We start from the raw sequence: 26,510 nt of genomic DNA, 5'->3' as shown, positions 1-26,510 counted from the left end.
AAATATTTTATTATTCAGATATAATTTGGATTATATTATATTATTTATTTCAAAGATATTACGCTCACGTTAAATTTGTTATCATAAGTTAATAATAATTGAATTCGTTAAGTTATCGCGCCAATAATTATACAGCACATTAAATTATTTCGGTCGTGCGCATTCTTAAATAATGAAAAGTACGATGGAAATTTACTAGTCTCGCAGAACAATTTAATTACGCGTATATTTCCATTTCATTATTATTTCGATATAGCTTTAAATATGTATTAAGAACTAAATTGTTCGACAAACTTCCGCATAATATTCTCCTGAGAGAACCTTCTGAATTGCGCCTTGAACATTTTGAAATTCTCGAACTCTTGAAAGTGAAATGCGAGAGACACGACAACGTTTTTTCACGTATGTACAAAAGGGACAGTTGACAGATGTAAATGGCGAAATGTCAAATTCGAACGAGTGTAAATGTCAAATTAAGAGGATGGAATCAATATCGCGTTCGTCGACCTTTGCATACCGAACCGGTTCTTCACACTTCGCGTCTAAATTTAATCGTACAGAGATCTTTGATTACAGACCGGTCTACATTATGCCTGAAATCGCTAGCGTGATTTTCTCTAAATTGATTCATTTATCTAATTATCTATTTCATTTTAATTGTAGAATTGTGGAATTAATTTGTCTGTCACGCAACGAGTGTCCGGAAACGAGGTCAAGGTGATGAGGTGAGCGGCAAAAAATTGTGCCTTATTCGTACGACAATAACGCCGTGGTGAGGTGATATACATTACTTGATATAAATGCTCGTAACGCAATCGACGTGAAGCAATTTGTCAACGGACAAACTGTGCAAACAACAAGCGACGACGCTTTCGCATCACAGGCGCCACTGATAACTAAGAGAGAAAAATGAACGTTTCGTTCACTAGAAACGATGATAAATATTTCAAAATATTGCAACTACTTTTCTACACGTTAAAACAATGACAAAGTCACGCCAATGCAAAATATTTTCACGATGTTTTTATCAAAAAAAAAAAAAAAAAATAAATAAAAATACGCAGCGCAATCTTTGCACGAAACACGTCTGTATAATAAAAAAAATTCTGAGAATTTTATTACTTCGCGTATTTTATTTGAATTTTTGTTAAATTTTATATTTTACATTTTAACTCTCTTTATTTTATTTTTTTCCCAATATTAAATAATAGAAAAATCTCGGCGCATTTATATGTAGCATATTGTTCTGTCGCCCGAATGCAATATTGTTATGAAACAATAAACCCCTGTTATTTTGTTAATATGATTCATATAAAAATCTATCTTGCTGACAACATTATTATTGTGATCCGGTGAAAAGCCGATCGCGCTGACTATACAAATGCAAAGTAGCGCAAAAAATAATCTAGCGGCCTTCACATTTAGAAGCTCGGATTACGACATAACGCAGTATTGTCTCGTTATTACAAAAGCGAGCCTAGCGAAAATATAAAACAATCGAAAAAACCGTAACCGAAAAAATAAACCAAACATACGCATATTTTGATGAAAAGAATGTATAATGTATATATACGGTTACTTCTTCTTTGTAAAACATGATACGAATGAGAGGTGGAAAGGAGAAGAGAAAAAGAGGTCAAAAACCTGTTATATATTGCCGCGCGATGATCTACTATTACCATTTTGCAACATTCTTACTACTCTGACGCAAATCCGTTATGCATTGCATCATTAAAACATCAACAAGTCGAGATATTCATTTATATTCAGTTTGCGCAAGTCTGATATTAATTAATAAGTTCTTTATTAAATCATATTTAGCCAAATCTTGCAACGATAAATTGCATTACGTTATTTATATTATCGTATAACCATAAAGGAGGTTTTATCCAAATTATTGTGCTAAATAACTGCAATGATATGTTCCAATATTATGACGTATATATCTGTTTGATATAAAATGCGTCAGTTTCAAATTCCGCTTGGCTCCTTGCCGGTTTTTTCGTGCTATATTATGCATACACATATCTTAATTGTCCCTGAACTTTTGCAATCGAGATAAAAATAATCTTGATCGTTTCACCATCGTTTCGATAACGAATAAAATAGAAATAGATTTAATCATTTCAGAATTACTTTAATACTACATTCGACCGTATCATTGATACTGAATACTATATTTATTTAATATTATCAAATCAATGCAATCCACTATCAAAGATTTTAGATAACTGAAAAAGAAATATTGCGCTTACGCAATGTAATGACTGTGTAGCATAAATAACTATTAAATACCAATTATTCAGATATACAAACAATAATCTTATTTGTATACGATATTAATCAATTAACATTAAGTTTATATGCACATTAGATTAATGTGCATATTTTCACATATCTATCACTTGAAAACACTAAGCTGCTAAGCTCAGTAATATAACAATGTGTATTAACTTACCCTTGAGAAAGATTAGGTTGCTGCGTAAGACTCTGAGCTAAAATATCCACATCTTTTTTCTCCTGTGCATCGTCGTTGATTACCTCAAAACTAGCAGAGACTGTAGTAGCGTCCTCCTGTAATACAATATAAAATACGTAAGATATATTGTATGTTATATGATATATGTTACAGTGTTGTATATAATAACTGTGTCTTGAGTGTAAATATGGGTATGTGTGTAGTAAATAAATATCTTCTTTATTTTATTGTGTATTATTATCTTACCTGTTGATACTCATCGTTTTGATTAGGCTTGAGTGTTCCTGTAGTTTGCGTTTCGACATCCAATATGATGGATGACTCAAGACTTTCATAATTGTCATAATTGAGTGTAATGTTGTTATAAGTTCCATAAGTCTCATTCTTTTCATAGAAAGACGGATCTTCGGCTTGTGCGCCTTCCAAAGCTACTATTAGGAATAGCAGTCCACTGTAACAAAAAATGAGGTTATGTTATGTTAAGTAGCATTACATCACATAAAATTAAATCATTTTTTCATTAAATTTACATATTATTACAGTTACTTAATAACTGTTGCTAGTTGCAATAATAATAAAAGTAGTATAACAATAAAAACAATGTAATTAAACTCTAGTTAATGAAAAATAATTTCTAGCTAGTTCAATGAAAAGTTAATTAAAAAACCAATTACAAAGTTGTTTATTAATGAAAATTAAAGAATCTTAATAAATTTTATAAGTAAAAAGAAATAAAGTATCTTTTGCTTAATAAATTTCATTTCAACTAAGTTATAATACTAATTTAACTTAAGGTCATCAAAGATTTTTAATTTAACAAAGATTCATCAACGACTTTTAATATCAATATGTAAAGAATTGAATAATAAATAAAGCTCAACTTCAATTTCAAAGTAATGCCAAAAATATGCAATTTCTGACACACTTTACATAAAGCAATTCAATCGATTAAATTAGTCTCATTCCATCACACTAATCATGACTTGCTACTCAAAATTATTTGAAGAAGGATGCTTGCGAGATGTTTACAGTTATTCAACCAGAATCACTGCCAAAAATTATAATTATAATTTTGTATCTAGATATGTAGCATGTAAACAAAAGGAAAATTTGCGCAAGAATTCGTCTTCGCGTTCCATCTACGATCAACCAGCGAAACTATTGCAATTCACGATTTGCTGTTCAAAAATTAAATATGTTCGATCTATTAATGTGCACTCACCTGGACACTATTGATATTAGGAGCAGCGCCCAGTACACGCACAGCACGCAAGGCCTCATCTTTTTCCTTTACGCGGCGCCGGCGTTATTATCCACTGCATCAGGAGCGATTTTTTTTCACACAGTCGTTTTTAAACACGAGGACGGGGGACACGGCTTATTCTCGACCCAACACCGATACCACCACCACCACCACCACCACCGTCGTCACTGCGAAAAACTGACGTGGTGTATTATCGAAAAGCTTCCGAGAGAAATCACGATTCGCTCACTGGCGGGAAGGCGGCTGAAAAATTAAACGGGTTTAACAGCGCGTCACGTCAACGTTATCGTGCAGTTCGTGCCGGCGCGTGTACGGATTTCCACGCGAAAAAACGACATCACGAACAGTTACACGCGCGCCCGCACAAAGTGTCGTGACTAGACGAGAACAGCTGATCACCCCTGCGCGCTGAACGTCGTCGCGAACGGAGCTGAGTCTGTTCGTTTTGTCTGCGCATTCTTAAGCTCGTATATCAAATTACACGTCAGCGATTGAAATTTAGGCAGAAAGCAAACCGATCTTAAGCTCATCTGATTGGTCGGACTCTAACGTCCAATGGTGAGAAAGAATCTTTCGCAAAAATTAATGGTAAATAAAATACGAAATATTCTCATAAACATGAAATACGCTCGAATTAACGATTTAATACCGTAAGTAGCGCAGTTAATTATAGAATAAAAAATGTATATACCTGGCAATGACCGTGTATCTGCTAATCTTTCGATACATCTCGGCGAGGAACAACGTGAGGAAAGTTTCGAACAACTACACGATATGAAAGCGAATCACTGATGTAGAATTTATCACAACACAATTTCATGAGATATTTAACGTAAATGTTCTACGTCTTTACGAGAAATTTTCGCGATAATATTTCCCACGCGACATTCTTTTAGATAATAACGCGAGAACGATTTTCTTCACAATGCAATTTTGTAATCACTGCAGTACGTTCTGAAATTGATTGCAGATCGAAATCGAAAGGCAGTTGCAATGTATTATGCAATATATCCGCAATGTGTCATGCAAACTCGACTTTATCCCGGCTTCAAATACTTCAAATAAATGCGTAAGGGCGGAATGTTTAACCATGAATCAGTTTAGCACTGTTTAGTATCTGGCTGTACATATTAGTACAGTATTTTGTTTAATGTAGTGTTTAATATACAATAATGGAAGTGAATAGTGAATCAATGATGACCCCTCAAGATAACAGCGCGTGAGTTATATACGTATACATCTCTCTATTAAAAATATTGACAATCGCATATGCAATTATTAAATTATTGAAGAATAACATAGTATCTAAACAATAAGAAAATAATTTTTTGTACAATAAAAAGTTTATTATTTTATGAAGAAATTACTTTACAATTTTTACAAAATAATGATGTGCAACAGCACAAATATATATTGACAACATTTGCTTTTTTCACAGGGAGTCTGTGGCAGACTCAGTCTGGAAATATATTAATAATCCAATAATAGCAATTTTTTCGGACTTGCAAAATCCTGCGACAGAGCAGATGCTTTGTTCCCTTTTGGAGTCTCTGTTAAAAAGATCCTCCACCTTAATAACTGTATTGGTTCCACCATTTAGTAATAATGCAGCGGATGAAACTCTACAACAACTGGCTGTGCAATATGCAGGTAATAAATTGTACAGTACAATTACATTTTACATTGTGCAAATACTATGTTTTATAATGTACTGTTATTTATATTTTTAGCATTCACAACCTGGTTGTTTGGCACAATGTTTTACTTGGTATGTAAGCCATCAAGCAATGTGGTGCTTTCAAATAGTATTGAAGTGCAAGCTTGTATGCTTAGAATATTGTCAACGCATCACATGACAATGTTTCAGACCATTAGTTCAGAATACTTAAATATACTCGACGGTATGTTACAGTAGCAACTAGGAATAAGTTAAATGAAGTAAAAAAGTAATTATGAATATAGCATGCATGAATTTTTATCGATAACAAAATTTATGAAGCATTATATTTTCTACAGAGATATTTGAGTTTCATACAAATAGCACAGAAACAGAAGAAATGACACTCTCAAAGTTTCACACAGAAAAGGATATTATACAGAATTTGGACTTGACACCATTTCCTGCAAAGATTAAATTAACAAATGTGCCTTTGGTGCAAACATCTTTATTAAAGGTATTGCTTTCTTAACTTTATTTTCCAATAAAATGTAGAAGTATTGTTTTCAATAATGATGATACTTTTGTATTAACAGATAATTATGAAGACTGGTGTTTTAGTTTGGGATCAAGAAAAACTATTGAATAAGACTATAACAATAATTGTTAAATCTCCTCCAGATTTAAAAATTGAAGCATTGCACCTATGCACAGAAATAATAAAGAACGGTATTGTTCATGAAAAGGTAAGTAATTATAATTTGAAGATAGTTTTCTTATATATGTAATATGTTGAGTAATGTGATTTTGATTTTTTTAGGAATTTACTGCTATAATTATGTATAGCTTAGAAATAGTGAAAAGTCTTCCAACTTGGATTAATTCAAATCTGTTACCAATAAATTCATTGTATCAATTTGCAGAAATATTGACGCATTTAATACAATTATCACCTGTTTCACTTAGTGTTACAGAATTATGTTTTCAAGTTATTGATTTTACAGCTTCTGAATGTTTTAGTGAGTATGCTTTTTTATTTCAATTTGTATGTTCTTTTGAAATACATAAAAAATTATTATTATCTTTTTTTTCAGCACATGCTGATGCAAGAGCAGAGACAATAGAAAAGTTAATGGAGGCAACATGTTATAAGATTAAACAATATTTAAGCGTAGAACCAAGTACTGTTTCAGAAATTGGGAAATTTTTGTCTTACTTCACACGTTGGCCAGTCAGTAATCGAATCATATATGTGTATTATATATCAATACTACACTTTCTCAGTAATTTAAGTAATTTGTATTTTTTCAGGCTATTATTGACATTTTTATGCAATTTATTTTTATTGATATTCGACGAGTTGTCGTGCCAAACGAAGTTATTCTTGCAACGGAAATCAGCAAGCCATGGGCATTATTAAGAAAAGAGTTAATAAACTTTATGGAAGCTGGAAAATTCACAGAAGTGCTGCATATAGTTAAAGCATCAGCTTTATTGCAATCGTGGTTGGAAAAAGAGGAAATTCAAATAAAGCTATACGAAAACGACTTGAATTGCATATTGAAAATTCTCATGCAAAACTTGAATTCTGATGCGCGTCAAGACGGAGAGATTGTCTTTGAAATTTTAATTCATCTAATGGCTCACAAGGAGTCGAATAAAGTTTTGCTACAATCGATATTAGCACTGCCTTTCACTCAGGATTTCAAAGGGTCCATGGACATCAGTCAAAAGATGGTGGAAAAAGCAAAATCTCTTAATGTTAAAACAATGTCAAAGTGCCTTGAAACCTTGTGTGCGCATGGTAACGGAAGAGAAAGATTGAAATTATTACGTGTTTGTATTTTAAATGGTGAAGCAGAAATAGCTGTTGCAGCAGTGTCGTAAGTATTGATATTTTATATTGTAGTTTCTCAAGATAAACGACGATATCGAAGGCAAATAAGAATTAGAAACGTGGTTGCCAGAGCGCAAGAATTGTCAACTGTTATAAATTAATGACAATTTTGAGATCTCTCTTCAGTTTGATAGAATTAACCATTTTTATATCATTGTCTACTATATACATTTTTTATACGTTTTTAAATAACATCTGTTTTTACTAATCACAAAATTGTATTCTAGAAACAGCGTATTGCTACTGAACGATGCAAATATACAATTAGAAGATGTGTGCCAATATGTTTTAAATACTGCTTTATCTTCAACAAAAGTAGAAATACACGAGGCTCTTGCAAATGTCTTAAGTCCGATGGTTTGTGTCTCGTCGAGAAAAGGAAGGATAATCAGGTATTTTGTTAGCATCTTTCGTATTTGTGAAATTATAGAATATTACATAAAATATTATTTTCAGTGAGTCATTAAATGACAGGAAGTGGACAATATATTGCGAATGCTGTACAAAGAATACGCAAGAAAATACGGAATCCAGTGTACATTTTTTGCCAAGAGACCACGATCATATTTTTAACGCATACTTCAAATTACTTTCTTCGACTAACGTTTCCATACGCCTGCATATGTCTAAGAGTATCCTGTCTCTTTCAAATCATATAAAGTCATTTAACTCGAACGAGGTAACGAAGGAATGGCTTTCTTACATACACGATGACAATGTTGAGATCCGATCGAACATTGCGTCGGTAATTGGACGATTATTGAGTAACAAAATTTCCACGTTGGAAAGCGAATGCCTGCCGGACACCGTGCCAGACGATTTGGACGAATATGTCGATCTAGTAATCGATGTTATAGCCAACACTCTTATGACTGCATTGAATAACTCCAACCATTCCTTGCACGATACGTTACTTGACACTGCAAAGAACTTTGTATGGTAAGAATATTAATTTTACAAAGAAAATCTGCATAAATACTAAATTATCTTTATTTTTCAGCGTTCCACTGCATATAACGGAAGGAAGGATTTTGAATGTATTTTTAATTACAATATTACATCTAAATTCCTCACTCGCAGCTGTAGCATCCGCCACAATGGCATATCAGGATGTTGCTAGCTTTCTAAATGTCTCTACAAAAGCTTTGTACATCCGATATCGAAAAAGTTTCTTAAAGGTAATTTCTTATATAAACAATGTTGTGATATTTTTTTTTTCATTAATCAATTTGTCTTCTTACAGCTTATAATGGAACGTGCAGTCAGCAATTATATAGATTTCTCGTACAACATGGCAACTACGGTACACCGGATCGCCAAATGCATAGGCTACGAAGGATCGCGTCAATTGCTGCGCAAGGACGGTCATTACGCAATCTGCTTTCTGATCGTTCTTGTCGTTGAAAATCCAAAAGCAAACGTACTTTTAAACGATATAGCAGAGTTGATAAGCATGGACAAGGAACAAATGCTTCAAGAATATTTCCCGGTATATAAAATGCGTTCAATGATTTAATTTGATTAATATAAATTTATCTACATGTCTTATTTTCTGTTTTTTTTTTTAGTATATTTGCAGTTATGCATTTTTAGAAACACCTCTACGCATAGCTACAGGGTGTTTGAAACTTGTATCAAGAATAACAAAAATGAGTCTTGCAGTTCTTACAAAACAGTCATTTATGGTATGTCATTAAATAATTTTAATTTTTATCAATCAGTTTAAAAGATATATTTATGTAATTTTGTAGGGAATTTTCGAGGAACTTATGTTGAATTTTCACGAATCTCCCGAAAAAATAGTGAACTTCTTAGAAATTATTTCTGAATTTGATAGCAATCAGAAAGGAAATTTCGGTACACAAGAAGAAGTTGTGAGTATTTTAATATTGATATTATAAAATCGATTAATTAGGAAATAATTGTCAAGGATTCGTACGTATTCGCAGGCAGCTTATTTGAATCTACGGCTACACGGTATATTGGTAAATTTCGATATAAAACTCGGTCCGAAATCAGACGAATATACACAGCAATCCGCGCTTGCCTCACTGGCTGCTCTAATTCGTTACATGGGTGCTGCTTACTTGACTCCGCTGAGATACAAAATTTTAGCCACATTACGAACGTCGCTTGGATTCAAGAGACCTGGTTTCCCAACGTTGGTCTGTAAAGCGTGGGATGCGTTTATTCACAAGTACGTTCGAGTGTATGTCGGACGAAGATAACAATATGTGAAATGTCAATTATGTTGTTGCAGAATAATAATTCTCCAAACTTACTTTCAGCATAGCCATCGAGGACTTGGGAACGTTATTTCCAACGATATGCGTGTCACTGATACCATTGCAGAAGATATTTCCTGAAAAGGTCAACAGTATGTTAGAGTTTCTGATTGTTGAAAATAGCGGAGAGCACAGCAGCCACATTTCGGAATTATTTTTCATAGACGACATGGACGTTCCCACTCATATATCTAACATAGTCAAGGCACGTATCTTGCAGGCGAGGTGAGTAGCATTGCAAATTCATCGCATCGTATCTCGAAAATGCATCTCTGAAGAATCTTGTTCAATTTCAGACCCGAGGGATTTAATGCCAATTTGATGTTATGGTTGAAACGGATTACTCACGAAACCGATGAAGTGCGAATCAGGGCTCTGAAGCATTTGCAAACGTTTTTGGAGAAACATCGCAGTGAGCTGAACAGAATGATATTAAGCGAAACGGACGTCCATCCACTGATCGTTGAAGTGTGTTCATTATTATTACACATAAGCATTAATATTGCGCATATATTATTTATGTCGTTCGTTTTTTAAAGCTGTTGGATACTCTACTGATTGGATGTCAGGACAAGGACGAATCGATCCGTTTATGTTACGGCGAATGTCTCGGAGAGTTGGGAGCGATTGAACCGAGTCTTCTTCCGCGAAGGATTATTTCCAGAGGTACTTTATTTCTTACAACGAATAAGTAATTTATATCTTTCGCAAACTTCTTGAATTTTTTATATCGCAGAGGACAGCAAATTTATATCAGACATAAATGAAAAATTTGCGTGCGCGCTACTCCTGGAACACGTGCGGGCTTTCCAAATGCAGAAGAATAGCCAAAGTATGGACTGCTTCTCGCTTGCTATACAGGTATGTAATTCTACACACGCGCAGGCTTTATACATACAATTGCAATGAAATCGCTGGTCTGTTAAATCGCGATCGACACTTTCAGGAGATATTGAAAGCGTACGACATTTCTCCGCAAGGTCAGAATAGTGAATTGTGGAATAATTTGCCGTCTACGATGCAACAGATTATTATTCCATTCTTGACGTCACATTATAAGATAGCGACCGTTAGTGACGACGATGAGTTTCCACATCCTATTTATGAGTATGTTTTACAAGAAATACTCTTTAAGCTTTTTTTTACAATCGATAATTAACATCTTTATAGTTCTGAAGCAGATTCTTCGGTCGAAAGCTGGGCTTACAACTGGCTTTGCAGCATGTCCAGCGCCGTACGCGATACGACACTCAATAAAGTATTGCAGGCATGCAAATTGGCATTCAAGCGCGATATAAAAACATTAATATTTTGTCTGCCCTACATCGTGTGTAAGTTTGAGCGCTGATATGTTTAAACGTTTATGATTATTGTAGCGTGTGCGCTTATGTGCTGCTTCTTTCATTTTCGCCAGCGTATATAATCGCAAATAATCGAGAAGAGGAACATGTTAAACTCAGAGAAGAGATGTTAGCCGTGATCAAGCGAGAGAAGCCCGTGTTGGATCCTGAACTCTTGCGTCACCAACCACTGCAATACGGACAGAGCGTGAAGGCTGATGATGAGAGAATCTCGGAGGAAACCAGGCGTACACGCTACTCTCGGGTTAATATAGTTTTGCATGATTTTATACGTCAATTTAGTATTATTATTAAATTTTTTCATTCGTCAAACAGGTAGTTTTCTGCATATTGGACCATTTGCAAAGATGGCTCAGGGAACGAAGACTGTTTCAAGACAGCAGATACGAGGCGATAAAAAGTACGTAAGAAAGGTGTCTATCTCGCATGGATTATATGAAAAGTTTTTTGTATTACGCGTAGATATGTTTTCACTTCTTTACAAAGAATGTATATATTTTCTACAAACTATTTATAACTGATTGCTTATTTCATTAGGGTTTTGTGACAGATTAGATAGCTTAGTAGTGACAAAAGGTTGTTACCAGTCACAGGAATACCATCGAGCATTGATGTATCTGGAACAGCACATGGCTTCTACAAATAAAGGCTTGTCGGAGCTGACGGAAGGTGGTTTACTCGCCGTACGTAACGTTCTGTACTTTGGCATAGCACATGTAGCATATTCCTCAATAAAATACTATTTGTTATAGAAAATTTACGCGCAACTCGATGAGCCCGACGGTGTATCCGGTATTTTGGCGACCCAGGATCAGTTCCCTACTTTGCAACAGCTAGTCGTGGCTCATGAAGTCAACGGACAGCTTCAGGTATTGCTGGAATATTGAGACAATTGTAGTTGGAAGCCATGCTTTTATTGCTTATGTTGGAATTACAAGGAAAATACTTGCATTAATTCACTTAGGACGCAGCTACGTGCTACGAAAGGCTCGTACAGAACAAAAACTTGGAACATACGTACTTACAAGGCATGATTCAATGTTATCTTGGGCTGGATCAACCGTTCACTGCCAAGCATATTACTGAGGGCCTGTTGAGTAGCAGGTAATACTACTATAATAAAAGTAAACGCATAGTTAAATTATTCATAAACTCAAACATCTTCTCCTGGCAGACCGGAACTAGAGCCTCTCATAACCGAACGCGAGCTTTTCTGGAGGCTCGCTCACTTCTCTCGATTTGAAGAAACGTCGCAAAAGAATATCAAACACGTGCTGCTAGACGATCTCATAAAAGGGACTAAGCCGGATCTGCTGTCGTTAAAGAAAAATTTAGTGCAGCTGCTAGAAGATGCGTCTCGACCGGGAGTTTATCAACAGAGTTACTCGCATATCATGAAGTGAGCGCTAAATATTTCTTATCTTTCTTAATTTTTGTAATAGTTTTCTAAGATTTATTTGTTACGTTTTATTTTCAGATTACACATATTGAATGAATTCGATAAGGCAGTGTCGATGATGTTGAACAATGCCGAAAGCCTGCCGACGATACTGGAAGAATGGGAGGAACGCGGGCAGTTGTTGAGAGCATCCCGTGGTGTGGAGTTCGTTCTGAGTATGCGAAGAGCCACTTTGGATTTAGCTGTACAGTTGGAACAGAAAACGCACAATACAGAAAATTCCATGCTTAAGCAAGAAATTGGTAAAATTTGGTTGAAAAGCGCCAAAATTGCGAGAAAGTACGTGTGACATGTATAAACATTTCGATGTATTTTTTGTATTACTTCCAAATAGAACGTAATTTTGTATTAAACGGATCGTTTTTAGAGCCGGTTTTCACCAACAAGCGTACATGCATATTTTATCTGCCAGCGATTCGTGCCCGCCGCAGCCATTGTACATAGAACAAGCTCAATTATATTGGCAGAAGGGCTGTCAGGAAGATGCCTTCACTACTTTAAAACGTTGTTTTTCAAATTGTTTCCAACCAGCGCAATATTATAAACAATTATCTTCAGGAGACTGCAACGAAGAAAGAAAACAGTGTGCGAAGGTTTGTAATTCTAAAATTTGATTACTTTGTCAGATGAGCTATTTATAATTACATTCGCGCTTTTTCATTTCAGGCAAAGCTACTTTTCGCAAAATATAACGATGAAACTCTCAACGTCGACACGGACGGCTCCATCCTTAATTACAAGGAAGCGATAGAAGTATGGAGAGGGTGGGAAAAAAGTTGGTTGGCATGTGCCGAATATTATAATACTATAGTTGAGAGGATGTCTGAAGAAGACAAGGATAGAAATAGGCGGTAAATTTGATTCGACACTGTTCAATCTCGTCGCAATTGAAGTTGCAATAATTTGTCTTCTCTATCGACAGAGATCTGCAAATACACATGTTGAACTTTTACGGCAAGTCGCTTCAGTACGGTTGCAAGTACATTCATCATTCGATGCCAAAGATGCTGACCGTCTGGTTAGATGTTGCTTCTCGCGCCACACTAGCTTCGGATCCACCGGATGTCATTGAACTTCGCCAAGATCGTCTGACGAAGATGACTCAGATTATGGGTTTGTGAATCGATGAAAGTAGCATAATAATTTTTGCGGATTCCGTAAGGAGTCGATTTGTGTAAAGAATATAAATCTAATCGGTTTCTCTTTTTTATATCACAGAGGTTTATCATCACAGATTACCGACGTTCATGTGGCTGACGGCATTCAGCCAACTTGTATCGAGGATTTGTCATCCGTCTCCGCAAGTGCAGAGCACCCTTTGCACAATTCTAGTGAAACTCATTTCGACGTATCCTCAGCATTGCTTGTGGATGATGGCATCAGTTTTTAACGTACTTTATTAATATACATTTCGATCGAGCGCGACATCGGCAAGAATATAAAACGCATTCTTCTCACTTTATAGTCTTCGTACCCGGCGCGACAGAAGCGGTGTCAAGAGATCTTGAACCACGCACAGTTGAAAACGTCAAGCATGTCCAAGCTTATTAAGGATTTCCACAGACTCTGGGAAAGGCTGATCGAGTTGTCTAATAAACCAGTGTCAGATGTAAGTTTCATTTTCAGTCAACAATACGAGATCTGTCGAAAAGTAACGCGTGTAACGCTTTTTCGACTTTACAACAGGGAACGTTGAACACCACGGTGAATGTGTTATCGAAAAATTTGCCCAGACTACTCGCAAGCAAGGATTTCAGCGCGATCATGATACCGACGACAAAATTCAGGCAACTACACCTTCCGTCCAAGAACGCTTCGATGAAGAATCATAATCCATTCTTATTGTACGTATTGCGGTTTGGTATTGTTAAAACGCTATTTTCCTGTAACCATCATTATATTCTGTATGTCTGACGTGCAGGAGATGGGTGCACATAACAAAGATAGAAGAAAACGTGATGATAATGCCGTCGCTTCAACGGCCGCGACGAATCACGTTGAGAGGATCGGACGGCAAACAGTATCTTTTCATGTGCAAGCCGAAAGACGATCTACGCAAAGATTTCAGATTGATGGAGTTTAACGATATCGTCAATAAGTATCTTCAGAATGATCCGGAGTCGCGACAAAGAAGGCTCTACATTCGGACATACGTAAGACTTGTCAGTGACATCGCCCAGATCTCACTTCGATATATCATTGATTCTCCCGAAATTTGCAGAGCGTGGTGCCGTTGAACGAAGAATGCGGCTTAATAGAGTGGGTGCCCAACTTGGTTGGATTTCGACCTACTATTATGAATCTGTACAAGGAGAAAGGCATCGCGCTAACAAATAGGGAACTCAAGACATATATATGTAGTAAGTCGCAATGAAATTATAACAATTTAAAACGAAGGATCGATTCTCTTCAAAAATCTTTTCGCTAGCATTGAAAGACCCGTTGGAAAAGAAAAGACAGATATTTCTACAGAAGCTATTGCCACGGCATCCTCCTGTATTCGGAGATTGGTTTCGCATTATGTTTCCTGATCCGTATGGATGGTACAGAATATATCTTATATATTTTTCGCACTCTTCCGTGAATGCGGATATTCAATATTCCATTTTTGAAAAAAAGGTACGAAGCCCGCACGGCTTACACCAGGACCACCGCTGTTATGTCCATGGTGGGATACATACTTGGACTCGGTGATCGCCACGGAGAAAATATATTATTCGATTCCAAGTGCGGGGATTGTGTACACGTCGACTTCAATTGCTTATTCAACAGGGTAATGTAGCTCTCACGCGTAATTAAATAATGATTTGAGGAATAAGACAAAATATTTAGTTTCAAATCATAAATCTCTTAGGCAATCATTTTTATTATGTATGTATATATTGTGAAAGTATTAATTTGATTTATTTTATCGTATTAAATATTATAATTCTTAGGGCGAACTGTTTGATTGGCCTGAACGCGTGCCGTTTCGTTTAACACACAACATGGTAGATGCTATGGGTCCTCTAAAAATTGAAGGACCGTTCAGACGCGCCTGCCAAGTTACGATGCGAGTACTTCGGCAGGAATCGAGTACACTGATGAGCGTGCTCACGCCTTTTGTGTACGACCCCCTTGTCAGCTGGAATAGGAATCAGCCCGGTGAAGCAGCTGAAAAAACTAATGAAAAAGTATAACAAATACATTTTCTTGTATTAATTTGTAAGAACAAGGAAGAAGAATAATGCGTTTATTCCTGTTTTAGGCTGTAGAGCATATAAAAAATATTGAGCAGCGATTGAAAGGCTTGGTTCGATATCCCGGAAGAAAGGCGGAAAATATTGCGTTACATCTCAGCGTCGAGGGACAAACCAATCACTTGATTTTAGAAGCGACAAATACGGATAATCTGTGCCAAATGTATTTCGGCTGGGGTGCATATCTATAATGAGTATTTGACACGATTATCCTTACAGGACAAGAGCCTACGAACAGTAATTATTATCATCGAAACTTCCACACATAATTTTTAACTTATTTTATTTTTACATTTTTAATGTTATTTCTCTCATTTTATGTTTAACCTTTGACTACCATCATGGATCGCAGACGACCTCTTGACGCTTCAGAGCGATTAATTCTCACGCGCAATGCTTATTTTATATCTTCGTCTTCTGAACTATTACTATGCAATGAATTCTTTTTTAATTCCCATTGCTTAATTTTGCGCTCCTTGAACACAAAGTTGTTCAAAAAGTTATTTTTATTTTAGTTAATTATTTTCAACAAACATCCATGTGGTTACGGTTATCAATTTCATGGTAGTAGTTAAAGATTAATCACATCTTCAATTTCTCATCAAATTATAATTTCTCATTAGTTTCGTCCGAGCCGAAACTTCGAAGCAACATAAAGTATGAGACAGCAGTGCTCAACACCTGTAAGCCAAAATTAGAATAGATTGTAGATTACTTTTTAAATGTACGTGCGAAAATAATTTTATAAAACATTGAAGTGATATTTTTTTACCGCGTTGAAATTCTCCAAATGCATAACGTAGAATTTTCCTGCCGTAATTTTACTAGGTTTTTGACTACGCAACATGAGCAGACATATTTCCGTTTTAAACCAAGCCGGCAATTCATACCAAGCGATTGTGTATACGACTCTACTGATCATGGAACTCTGTAAGATATAAAAAAATGTATATAATATTTGTCTGTCTATGTTCTTTTACATTCTCTATTAATTTTAGTCCGTTGTTGTACACCTCATTTATCAGAGCGTCCCCGGGAATGCAAAACAGCAGCAATTGGAAAAGTGCCATGAGCAAGTACGAGATATATTTCACCGATTTAGAAATTATGCCCGCGTCCATATTCGCAGTTGCAACCTGAAGACCCACTAGACAGATTATGAGACTGCTGGCTATCGTTTGCAGAAACAACATCGGACTAAAAATTGTCTCCATGTAATCGCAGAACCTGAATACGACATTGTTATATTTCACTTCGCGGAGACACCGTGGAAACACGTGTGTGTGTGATTAATTACTTAAAATTATTACCAGAGAATTGTGTAATGATGTTTAATGATATCTATTACTTGCAATTTAATTTTCTGCACAACGTTCCCTTTGTTGTGCACGCGTTGCATCTAAATAAGAAAGAAAAGTCGTTACTTGGAACGTTTGTGAGAACAATAATTTTTCAAACGATTACACTAGTTTACAGCCAAAAATTATTTTCAACCAAACAAGGTGTTTCTTACAGATTTTTGGTTGCTAAAAACGATGCCGCAAACCAAATTTCACCAGCACGTTAAGTTTCCAAAATAATTGAGGTTTAATATGTAAAAAATGGATTTTTTGCAATATTTGATATTTTTTGTAAGAAAGGTTAACGTTATCTTGAAATTTTGATCAGAAATCATGAATGTATTGTTCATCCCCTACAAAATGCATTTTTTTAAATTTCGATATCTTACTTTTTAGCCATATTAGGAAGGATTAAAGTTAGGAGCTTGTAACAGTACGCGCTGTTACTAAGCGCCGATCGGGCTCCGCGTAAACACCCCCCATCGCGGGCCGCATTCCGATCCCCCAACTCGGCCGTAACAGCCCGAGAAGGGGTTGCTGCCGAATAGTGTAGCACCACGAGTGGGGATAGCGCGACCGGTATAAAAGCCGGCTAGCGAAACAGACCAGCACCATTTCCCCGAGTACGACTCGGACAAGCCTCATGGCATACTCTGAAACTCTAGTCGTACTCGCTCCCGACCTGACAGTCGGAAAAGTAGCAGGGCATTCTCTGCTCCGGCCGGGTGTTCCCGGTAATCGACTTCCTGTCACTTCCTGTTGGTTTTGAAGTGAAGCGTTCCTCACTCCGGTTGGGTGTTCCCGGTAACCAACTTCCTGCATTGCGTCGATTTAGTAGTGAGGCGTTCCTCACTCCGGTCGGGTGTTCCCGCCGATCGACTTCCAGGCTACCGTCGACTCAGTAGTGAGGCGTTCCTCACTCCGGTCGGGTGTTCCCGGCGATCGACTTCCAGGCTACCGTCGACTCAGTAGTGAGGCGTTCCTCACTCCGGTCGGGTGTTCCCGCCGATCGACTTCCAGGCTACCGTTGACTCAGTAGTGAGGCGTTCCTCACTCCGGTCGGGTGTTCCCGACAACCGACTCCTGTATCCCGTCAATCTAGTAGTGAGGCGTTCCTCACTCCGGTCGGGTGTTCCCGGCGATCGACTTCCAGGCTACCGTCGACTCAGTAGTGAGGCGTTCCTCACTCCGGTTGGGTGTTCCCGGCGATCGACTTCCAGGCTACCGTTGACTCAGTAGTGAGGCGTTCCTCACTCCGGTCGGGTGTTCCCGACAACCGACTTCCTGTATCCCGTCAATCTAGTAGTGAGGCGTTCCTCACTCCGGTCGGGTGTACCCGGCGATCGATTTCCAGGCTACCGTCGACTTAGTAGTGAGACGTTCCTCACTCCGGTCGGGTGTTCTCGACAACCGACTTCCTGCATTCCGTCGATTTAGTAGTGAGGCGTTCCTCACTCCGGTCGGGTGTTCCCGGCGATCGACTTTCAGGCTACCGTCGACTTAGTAGTGAGGCGTTCCTCACTCCAGTCGGGTGTTCCCGGCAATCGACTTTCTGTATCCCGTCGATCTAGTAGTGAGGCGTTCCTCACTCCGGTCGGGTGTTCCCGACAACCGACTTCCTGTATCCCGTCGATCTAGTAGTGAGGCGTTCCTCACTCCGGTCGGGTGTTCCCGGCGATCAACTTCCAGGCTACCGTCGACTTAGTAGTGAGGCGTTCCTCATTCCGGTCGGGTGTTCCCGCCGATCGACTTCCAGGCTACCGTTGACTCAGTAGTGAGGCGTTCCTCACTCCGGTCGGGTGTTCCCGACAACCGACTTCCTGTATCCCGTCAATCTAGTAGTGAGGCGTTCCTCACTCCGGTCGGGTGTACCCGGCGATCGATTTCCAGGCTACCGTCGACTTAGTAGTGAGACGTTCCTCACTCCGGTCGGGTGTTCTCGACAACCGACTTCCTGCATTCCGTCGATTTAGTAGTGAGGCGTTCCTCACTCCGGTCGGGTGTTCCCGGCGATCGACTTTCAGGCTACCGTCGACTTAGTAGTGAGGCGTTCCTCACTCCAGTCGGGTGTTCCCGGCAATCGACTTTCTGTATCCCGTCGATCTAGTAGTGAGGCGTTCCTCACTCCGGTCGGGTGTTCCCGACAACCGACTTCCTGTATCCCGTCGATCTAGTAGTGAGGCGTTCCTCACTCCGGTCGGGTGTTCCCGGCGATCAACTTCCAGGCTACCGTCGACTTAGTAGTGAGGCGTTCCTCATTCCGGTCGGGTGTTCCCGCCGATCGACTTCCAGGCTACCGTTGACTCAGTAGTGAGGCGTTCCTCACTCCGGTCGGGTGTTCCCGACAACCGACTTCCTGTATCCCGTCAATCTAGTAGTGAGGCGTTCCTCACTCCGGTCGGGTGTACCCGGCGATCGATTTCCAGGCTACCGTCGACTTAGTAGTGAGACGTTCCTCACTCCGGTCGGGTGTTCTCGATAACCGACTTCCTGCATTCCGTCGATTTAGTAGTGAGGCGTTCCTCACTCCGGTCGGGTGTTCCCGGCGATCGACTTTCAGGCTACCGTCGACTTAGTAGTGAGGCGTTCCTCACTCCGGTCGGGTGTTCCCGCCGATCGACTTCCAGGCTACCGTTGACTCAGTAGTGAGGCGTTCCTCACTCCGGTCGGGTGTTCCCGACAACCGACTTCCTGTATCCCGTCAATCTAGTAGTGAGGCGTTCCTCACTCCGGTCGGGTGTACCCGGCGATCGATTTCCAGGCTACCGTCGACTTAGTAGTGAGACGTTCCTCACTCCGGTCGGGTGTTCCCGACAACCGACTTCCTGTATCCCGTCGATCTAGTAGTGAGGCGTTCCTCACTCCGGTCGGGTGTACCCGGCGATCGACTTCCAGGCTACCGTCGACTTAGTAGTGAGGCGTTCCTCACTCCAGTCGGGTGTTCCCGGCAATCGACTTTCTGTATCCCGTCGATCTAGTAGTGAGGCGTTCCTCACTCCGGTCGGGTGTTCCCGACAACCGACTTCCTGTATCCCGTCGATCTAGTAGTGAGGCGTTCCTCACTCTGGTCGGGTGTTCCCGGCGATCAACTTCCAGGCTACCGTCGACTTAGTAGTGAGGCGTTCCTCACTCCGGTCGGGTGTTCCCGACAACCGACTTCCTGTATCCCGTTGATCTAGTAGTGAGGCGTTCCTCACTCCGGTCGGGTGTACTCGGCGATCGACTTCCAGGCTACCGTCGACTGTGAGATGATGTCATACCGTAAGGTCTTCCGTCTCACCCTCGCAATGCCGAGTCAGGCTCACAAGGAGGGTTTTTAGCGGGTAGGTCCTCGCGGTACCCTGACAATAGTCAGGACTAGAGCCGCGAGGGAATCCCGCACTCCCCCGCAGTACGGGCTGCGGGAAGTCTTTCGAAGATTTTCCCTCCTTGCGAAAAAAAAAAAAAAAAAAGGAGCCGCCAACTCAGTAGTGAGGCGTTCCTCACTCCGGTCGGGTGTTCCCGGCGATCGACTTCCAGGCTACCGTCGACTCAGTAGTGAAGCGTTCCTCACTCCGGTCGGGTGTTCCCGGCTGCCGACTTCCTGTATTCCGTCGATTTAGTAGTGAGGCGTTCCTCACTCCGGTCGGGTGTTCCCGGCGATCGACTTCCAGGCTACCGTCGACTTAGTAGTGAGGCGTTCCTCACTCCGGTCGGGTGTTCCCGCCGATCGACTTCCAGGCTACCGTTGACTCAGTAGTGAGGCGTTCCTCACTCCGGTCGGGTGTTCCCGACAACCGACTTCCTGTATCCCGTCAATCTAGTAGTGAGGCGTTCCTCACTCCGGTCGGGTGTACCCGGCGATCGATTTCCAGGCTACCGTCGACTTAGTAGTGAGACGTTCCTCACTCCGGTCGGGTGTTCCCGACAACCGACTTCCTGTATCCCGTCGATCTAGTAGTGAGGCGTTCCTCACTCCGGTCGGGTGTACCCGGCGATCGACTTCCAGGCTACCGTCGACTTAGTAGTGAGGCGTTCCTCATTCCAGTCGGGTGTTCCCGGCAATCGACTTTCTGTATCCCGTCGATCTAGTAGTGAGGCGTTCCTCACTCCGGTCGGGTGTTCCCGACAACCGACTTCCTGTATCCCGTCGATCTAGTAGTGAGGCGTTCCTCACTCTGGTCGGGTGTTCCCGGCGATCAACTTCCAGGCTACCGTCGACTTAGTAGTGAGGCGTTCCTCACTCCGGTCGGGTGTTCCCGACAACCGACTTCCTGTATCCCGTTGATCTCGTAGTGAGGCGTTCCTCACTCCGGTCGGGTGTACTCGGCGATCGACTTCCAGGCTACCGTCGACTGTGAGATGATGTCATACCGTAAGGTCTTCCGTCTCACCCTCGCAATGCCGAGTCAGGCTCACAAGGAGGGTTTTTAGCGGGTAGGTCCTCGCGGTACCCTGACAATAGTCAGGACTAGAGCCGCGAGGGAATCCCGCACTCCCCCGCAGTACGGGCTGCGGGAAGTCTTTCGAAGATTTTCCCTCCTTGCGAAAAAAAAAAAAAAAAAAAAGGTACCGTCAACTCAGTAGTGAGGCGTTCCTCACTCCGGTCGGGTGTTCCCGGCGATCGACTTCCAGGCTACCGTCGACTCAGTAGTGAAGCGTTCCTCACTCCGGTCGGGTGTTCCCGGCTGCCGACTTCCTGTATTCCGTCGATTTAGTAGTGAGGCGTTCCTCACTCCGGTCGGGTGTTCCCGGCGATCGACTTCCAGGCTACCGTCGACTTAGTAGTGAGGCGTTCCTCACTCCGGTCGGGTGTTCCCGCCGATCGACTTCCAGGCTACCGTTGACTCAGTAGTGAGGCGTTCCTCACTCCGGTCGGGTGTTCCCGACAACCGACTCCTGTATCCCGTCAATCTAGTAGTGAGGCGTTCCTCACTCCGGTCGGGTGTTCCCGGCAGCCGACTTCCTGTATTCCGTCGATTTAGTAGTGAGGCGTTCCTCACTCCGGTCGGGTGTTCCCGGCGATCGACTTCCAGGCTACCGTCGACTTAGTAGTGAGGCGTTCCTCACTCCAGTCGGGTGTTCCCGGCAATCGACTTTCTGTATCCCGTCGATCTAGTAGTGAGGCGTTCCTCACTCCGGTCGGGTGTACCCGGCGATCGACTTCCAGGCTACCGTCGACTTAGTAGTGAGGCGTTCCTCACTCCAGTCGGGTGTTCCCGGCAATCGACTTTCTGTATCCCGTCGATCTAGTAGTGAGGCGTTCCTCACTCCGGTCGGGTGTTCCCGACAACCGACTTCCTGTATCCCGTCGATCTAGTAGTGAGGCGTTCCTCACTCTGGTCGGGTGTTCCCGGCGATCAACTTCCAGGCTACCGTCGACTTAGTAGTGAGGCGTTCCTCACTCCGGTCGGGTGTTCCCGACAACCGACTTCCTGTATCCCGTTGATCTAGTAGTGAGGCGTTCCTCACTCCGGTCGGGTGTACTCGGCGATCGACTTCCAGGCTACCGTCGACTGTGAGATGATGTCATACCGTAAGGTCTTCCGTCTCACCCTCGCACTGCCGCGTCAGGCCCACAAGGAGGGTGGTTAGCGGGTCGGCCCTCGCGGTACCCTGACAATAGTCAGGACTAGAGCCGCGAGGGAATCCCGCACTCCCCCGCAGTACGGGCTGCGGGAAGTCTTTCGAAGATTTTCCCTCCTTGCGAAAAAAAAAAAAAAAAAAAGGTACCGTCAACTCAGTAGTGAGGCGTTCCTCACTCCGGTCGGGTGTTCCCGGCGATCGACTTCCAGGCTACCGTCGACTCAGTAGTGAAGCGTTCCTCACTCCGGTCGGGTGTTCCCGGCTGCCGACTTCCTGTATTCCGTCGATTTAGTAGTGAGGCGTTCCTCACTCCGGTCGGGTGTTCCCGGCGATCGACTTCCAGGCTACCGTCGACTTAGTAGTGAGGCGTTCCTCACTCCGGTCGGGTGTTCCCGCCGATCGACTTCCAGGCTACCGTTGACTCAGTAGTGAGGCGTTCCTCACTCCGGTCGGGTGTTCCCGACAACCGACTCCTGTATCCCGTCAATCTAGTAGTGAGGCGTTCCTCACTCCGGTCGGGTGTTCCCGGCAGCCGACTTCCTGTATTCCGTCGATTTAGTAGTGAGGCGTTCCTCACTCCGGTCGGGTGTTCCCGGCGATCGACTTCCAGGCTACCGTCGACTTAGTAGTGAGGCGTTCCTCACTCCGGTCGGGTGTTCCCGACAACCGACTTCTTGTATTCCGTCGATCTAGTAGTGAGGCGTTCCTCAATCCGATCTGGTGTTCCCGCCGATCGACTTCCAGACTACCGTCGGCTCAGTAGTGAGGCGTTCCTCACTCCGGTCGGGTGTTCCCGACGGTCGGCGTCCAGTCTTCCGTCGGTTTTGTAGTGAGTAGTTCCTCACTCCGTTTGGGTGTTTCCGACGATCGACTCCTAAAATCTCCGCAAGAGAGACGATTCTCTCTCCGGACGCAGCGTACCGGCAATCATCTACGACGCATCCAGCTCAGATATACGCGGTATCATTATTTACTTTATATTTGTTTCTTACCGACCGAATTAGATTATTAGATTAAATTTAATTAGATTTATTTGTTTAATTTCGGAAAGGCGCATTCCGTCCGACTACGTTATTTATTTTGATGCTTCCGTTATTTATTACTTCCGAGAATTTATTTATTTTCGTTTACGACAACACCGTTGCAATATTAGTTACGGTAATAAAATACTTATGTATAGTTATTTTTTTTTATAATTACATTCCATCTTTAATTTATTTGAATAAATTTATGTTTGTTTAATTAACATCTATTAATTTGGAGTCTCCCCACAATCACCCGAACGAATCCTGACGAACCGTCGAACTATTCTCCGCTTAACAAAAATCCGTTTCGTTACAAGCTACTTCTAATATAGGGACGCGCGCGCGCGCGCTCGTGAGGCAAAATAAAAAAAAATGCATTTTATAGGGGATGAACAATATATTCATGATTTCTGATCAGAATTTCAAGATAACGTTAACCTTTCTTACAAAAAATATCAAATATCGCAAAAAAACCCATTTTTTACATATTAAACCTCAATTATTTTGGAAACTTGACGTGCTGGTGAAATTTGCGGCATCGTTTTCAACATCCAAAAATCTATAAGAAACACCTTGTCTGATTCAAAATAATTAAAAAAAAAATTTTTTTGTAAACTAGTGTTATCAATTCGTGATCGTTTCAACCCGATGACGTGAAAAGCTTTGCACTAACGAGATCAATTTCAGCGCCGATATTTTCCAATTTTGTTTGAAGTACTTTGAAATGGCCGCAGGTGTAAAACAGGGCTGTTGCGATTAAAGTATCAGTTCCTAGTATGATAAGACCACACAGGCTCGTCGCAACTATTTGCGAGAAATAAACAACCTGCGTAAACAGGAGGTACACAAGGATGTCGTCACGCTTAATAATTTGGATAAACCGGAAAGTGAAGCTCTCACCTCGTACATCGGAAAGTGATAGCAAGGCTCCGGATATAAAGCTACGAATGGAAAATGTTTTGTACTGTTATCGCCAGTATCCTTGATTACCGCAACAAGTGTCTCGATTACAGGTAGACTGAAGAAAAATACTAAAGCATTACAAATCAAGAACAAGTATCCTTTGGTAAACAAATGTCCCTTCTTCACGTATCTGCAAATAAATAAATTTGGTATACCAGCACACTGCGGTTCGGAAAGAACTTCACTTACACTATATACACATTCGGAACTTGTGCCGTCATTAGTTCCCAATAATCTGTTAACATGTATTCTATAAAAAGATCCATTTTCCTTCTGTTGCTTATCCAAACCAGCGATTTTAACACAGCAAGCAGGATAGTGAGCAATACCGAACTGTGAAAGGATGAAAGAATTAAATAAGATTATTAATTTTATTATGATTATTGTTATATTACTATAATTATTGTTTTACTTGAATATTGAAATCTCAATATACAGGGCGTTAGAAAAGTCTGGAAACGGTCAAATATCTTGAAAGAAACTCATTTTAGAGAAAAATGTTAAATACAAAAGTTATTGAGTGTCAAGTAATGCATTAGTTGGGAATATGCGATTGACCTTGGATGGCGTCGTGAAGGTCATGTCAAGATCGACTTGAATTTTTTAAACGGGAACCCCCATTTTTCATTACATATTCTTGTAGCTTACCTCAAGAACTTTTCAAAACACTATAATGAAGTATTTTTCCGTCAAGTACTTTTCGAGTTATCAGAGTTGAAAGTTACGGTAGAGTGATAGAGAAAGAGAATGCGGCAACGCGCTCAACACGCTTCTTTCTCCCTCACTCTACCGTAATTTTCAAGCCTTATAACTCGAAAAGTACTCGGAAAAATACTTCATTATAGTGTTTCGAAAACGCCTTGACGTCAGCTACAAGAATATGTAATGAAAAATAAGGGCTCCCGTTTAAAAAAATTCAAGTCGACCTTGACATGACCTTCACGACGCCACCCAAGGTTAATCGCATGTTCCCATCTAATGCACTACTTGATACCCAACAACTTTTGTATTTAACATTTTTCTCTAAAATGAGTTTTTTTCGAAATATTTGACCGTTTCCAGACTTTTTTAACACCCTGTAAAATTTGCAATCTACTTTGTACTATGCGGAACTGCGAACGTATACCTCGTTTCCAGTACGACAGCCAAATCTTGCCAATCCTCAAAAATCTGTATCGCTTGCGGTATAATAATGGTGAACATGCACACACAACACACGATATATCTTACAATACTCGTTGGATAGAGACCGACAAATTTCAAGACCTTTCTGTTAATAAGCACATAGTTATTGACATCCATTCTATTTTCCTTGAAAGAAAATACGATGAGAAACTGAGTCTTGGAAGCATTCGCGAACCCTGTATATCAGATCTGTGCTAATTAGATCTTATTAATAAAAATAAAACGAGACCTACGGACAAACATTAGAAATTTGATGTTTGAAAACACATTATTAGTTCACATTAGCAGTTTGCATATCATATTTTCTTGAGTTTTTCTCCGCTAATCGTTTTACACAGGCAATTAGCAAACATCACTAATGAACCTAATTAGTGGAGCACTGTACTATAAGCGTAGAGGTGCAAGGTACGACATGGGGACTTTATAACCGCCCTAAGCTCGTTAATATTTCAGACATCTAATTTGCACGATCAACATCTTTCATTATTGCAGGGAACAAAGTAGTTTCGAGACCCTCGCTTCAGTGTGTCTTTTTACTTATGCTGTTTAGCAGACGCTGACAACGCCACTTCCTCGATCGACCCCTAATTAAGGCATGTGAAGAGACAAATGGCTTTCTTCGTTTCTTCCATTTTACACCCGTTTATTATTTTAATGTAAAATACATGTACGTATAGAAGGGAAATTGTACCTTTCAGGTGAACATATACTCTATCACACTCTTGGCGACATTCGCTACGGGGAATCAAACATTATGATGCGTATAACACTTGGCAGTGAAACTTACGAGA

At 40.7% G+C, this 26,510-nt stretch overlaps 3 protein-coding genes across 3 annotated transcripts in view; 1 reads left to right on the top strand and 2 right to left on the bottom strand.

Annotated features, from left to right (window-relative positions):
- Window positions 1-4,698, bottom strand: part of LOC105676900 (SUN domain-containing ossification factor) — a 35,592-nt gene extending 30,894 nt beyond the window's left edge. Inside the window, exons 1-4 of the mRNA XM_067357553.1 lie at window positions 4,435-4,698; window positions 3,702-3,986; window positions 2,726-2,930; window positions 2,459-2,574 (exon numbers count right to left, since the gene is read on the bottom strand). Coding sequence (XP_067213654.1) covers window positions 2,459-2,574; window positions 2,726-2,930; window positions 3,702-3,760 — 380 coding nt within the window. The 5' untranslated portion in view covers window positions 3,761-3,986; window positions 4,435-4,698. The remainder of the gene's footprint in view (window positions 1-2,458; window positions 2,575-2,725; window positions 2,931-3,701; window positions 3,987-4,434) is intronic.
- mei-41 (meiotic 41) lies at window positions 4,309-16,598 on the top strand. The gene is made up of 41 exons (XM_012375124.2): window positions 4,309-4,393; window positions 4,714-4,962; window positions 5,182-5,393; window positions 5,474-5,644; window positions 5,760-5,917; window positions 5,997-6,146; window positions 6,221-6,419; window positions 6,495-6,631; window positions 6,712-7,283; window positions 7,525-7,689; window positions 7,754-8,236; window positions 8,298-8,475; window positions 8,541-8,786; window positions 8,866-8,982; window positions 9,049-9,171; window positions 9,247-9,494; window positions 9,586-9,807; window positions 9,879-10,050; window positions 10,122-10,248; window positions 10,319-10,443; window positions 10,529-10,689; window positions 10,753-10,913; window positions 10,997-11,187; window positions 11,259-11,343; window positions 11,481-11,626; window positions 11,696-11,812; window positions 11,908-12,047; window positions 12,118-12,342; window positions 12,421-12,681; window positions 12,770-12,995; window positions 13,069-13,253; window positions 13,325-13,515; window positions 13,621-13,793; window positions 13,868-14,011; window positions 14,089-14,246; window positions 14,324-14,555; window positions 14,624-14,762; window positions 14,831-14,945; window positions 15,022-15,175; window positions 15,339-15,575; window positions 15,650-16,598. Exons 2-41 carry the CDS (start codon window positions 4,916-4,918, stop codon window positions 15,830-15,832), a joined length of 7,476 nt encoding a protein of 2,491 aa, XP_012230547.1. The 5' UTR covers window positions 4,309-4,393; window positions 4,714-4,915; the 3' UTR covers window positions 15,833-16,598.
- Window positions 15,908-26,411, bottom strand: LOC105676901 (odorant receptor 13a-like). Its single transcript, XM_012375129.2, has 9 exons — window positions 25,953-26,411; window positions 25,661-25,845; window positions 24,724-24,867; window positions 24,472-24,664; window positions 24,245-24,397; window positions 16,952-17,040; window positions 16,655-16,868; window positions 16,414-16,569; window positions 15,908-16,322 (listed from the first exon to the last, which is right to left on the bottom strand). Exons 2-9 carry the CDS (start codon window positions 25,834-25,836, stop codon window positions 16,248-16,250), a joined length of 1,200 nt encoding a protein of 399 aa, XP_012230552.1. The 5' UTR covers window positions 25,837-25,845; window positions 25,953-26,411; the 3' UTR covers window positions 15,908-16,247.
- Between the last annotated feature and the right edge of the window lie 99 nt (window positions 26,412-26,510).

Source organism: Linepithema humile, chromosome 6, assembly GCF_040581485.1.
Source record: "Linepithema humile isolate Giens D197 chromosome 6, Lhum_UNIL_v1.0, whole genome shotgun sequence".
NCBI classification, from domain to species: domain Eukaryota; kingdom Metazoa; phylum Arthropoda; class Insecta; order Hymenoptera; family Formicidae; genus Linepithema; species Linepithema humile.
This window is presented reverse-complemented; position numbering and strand designations above follow the sequence as displayed.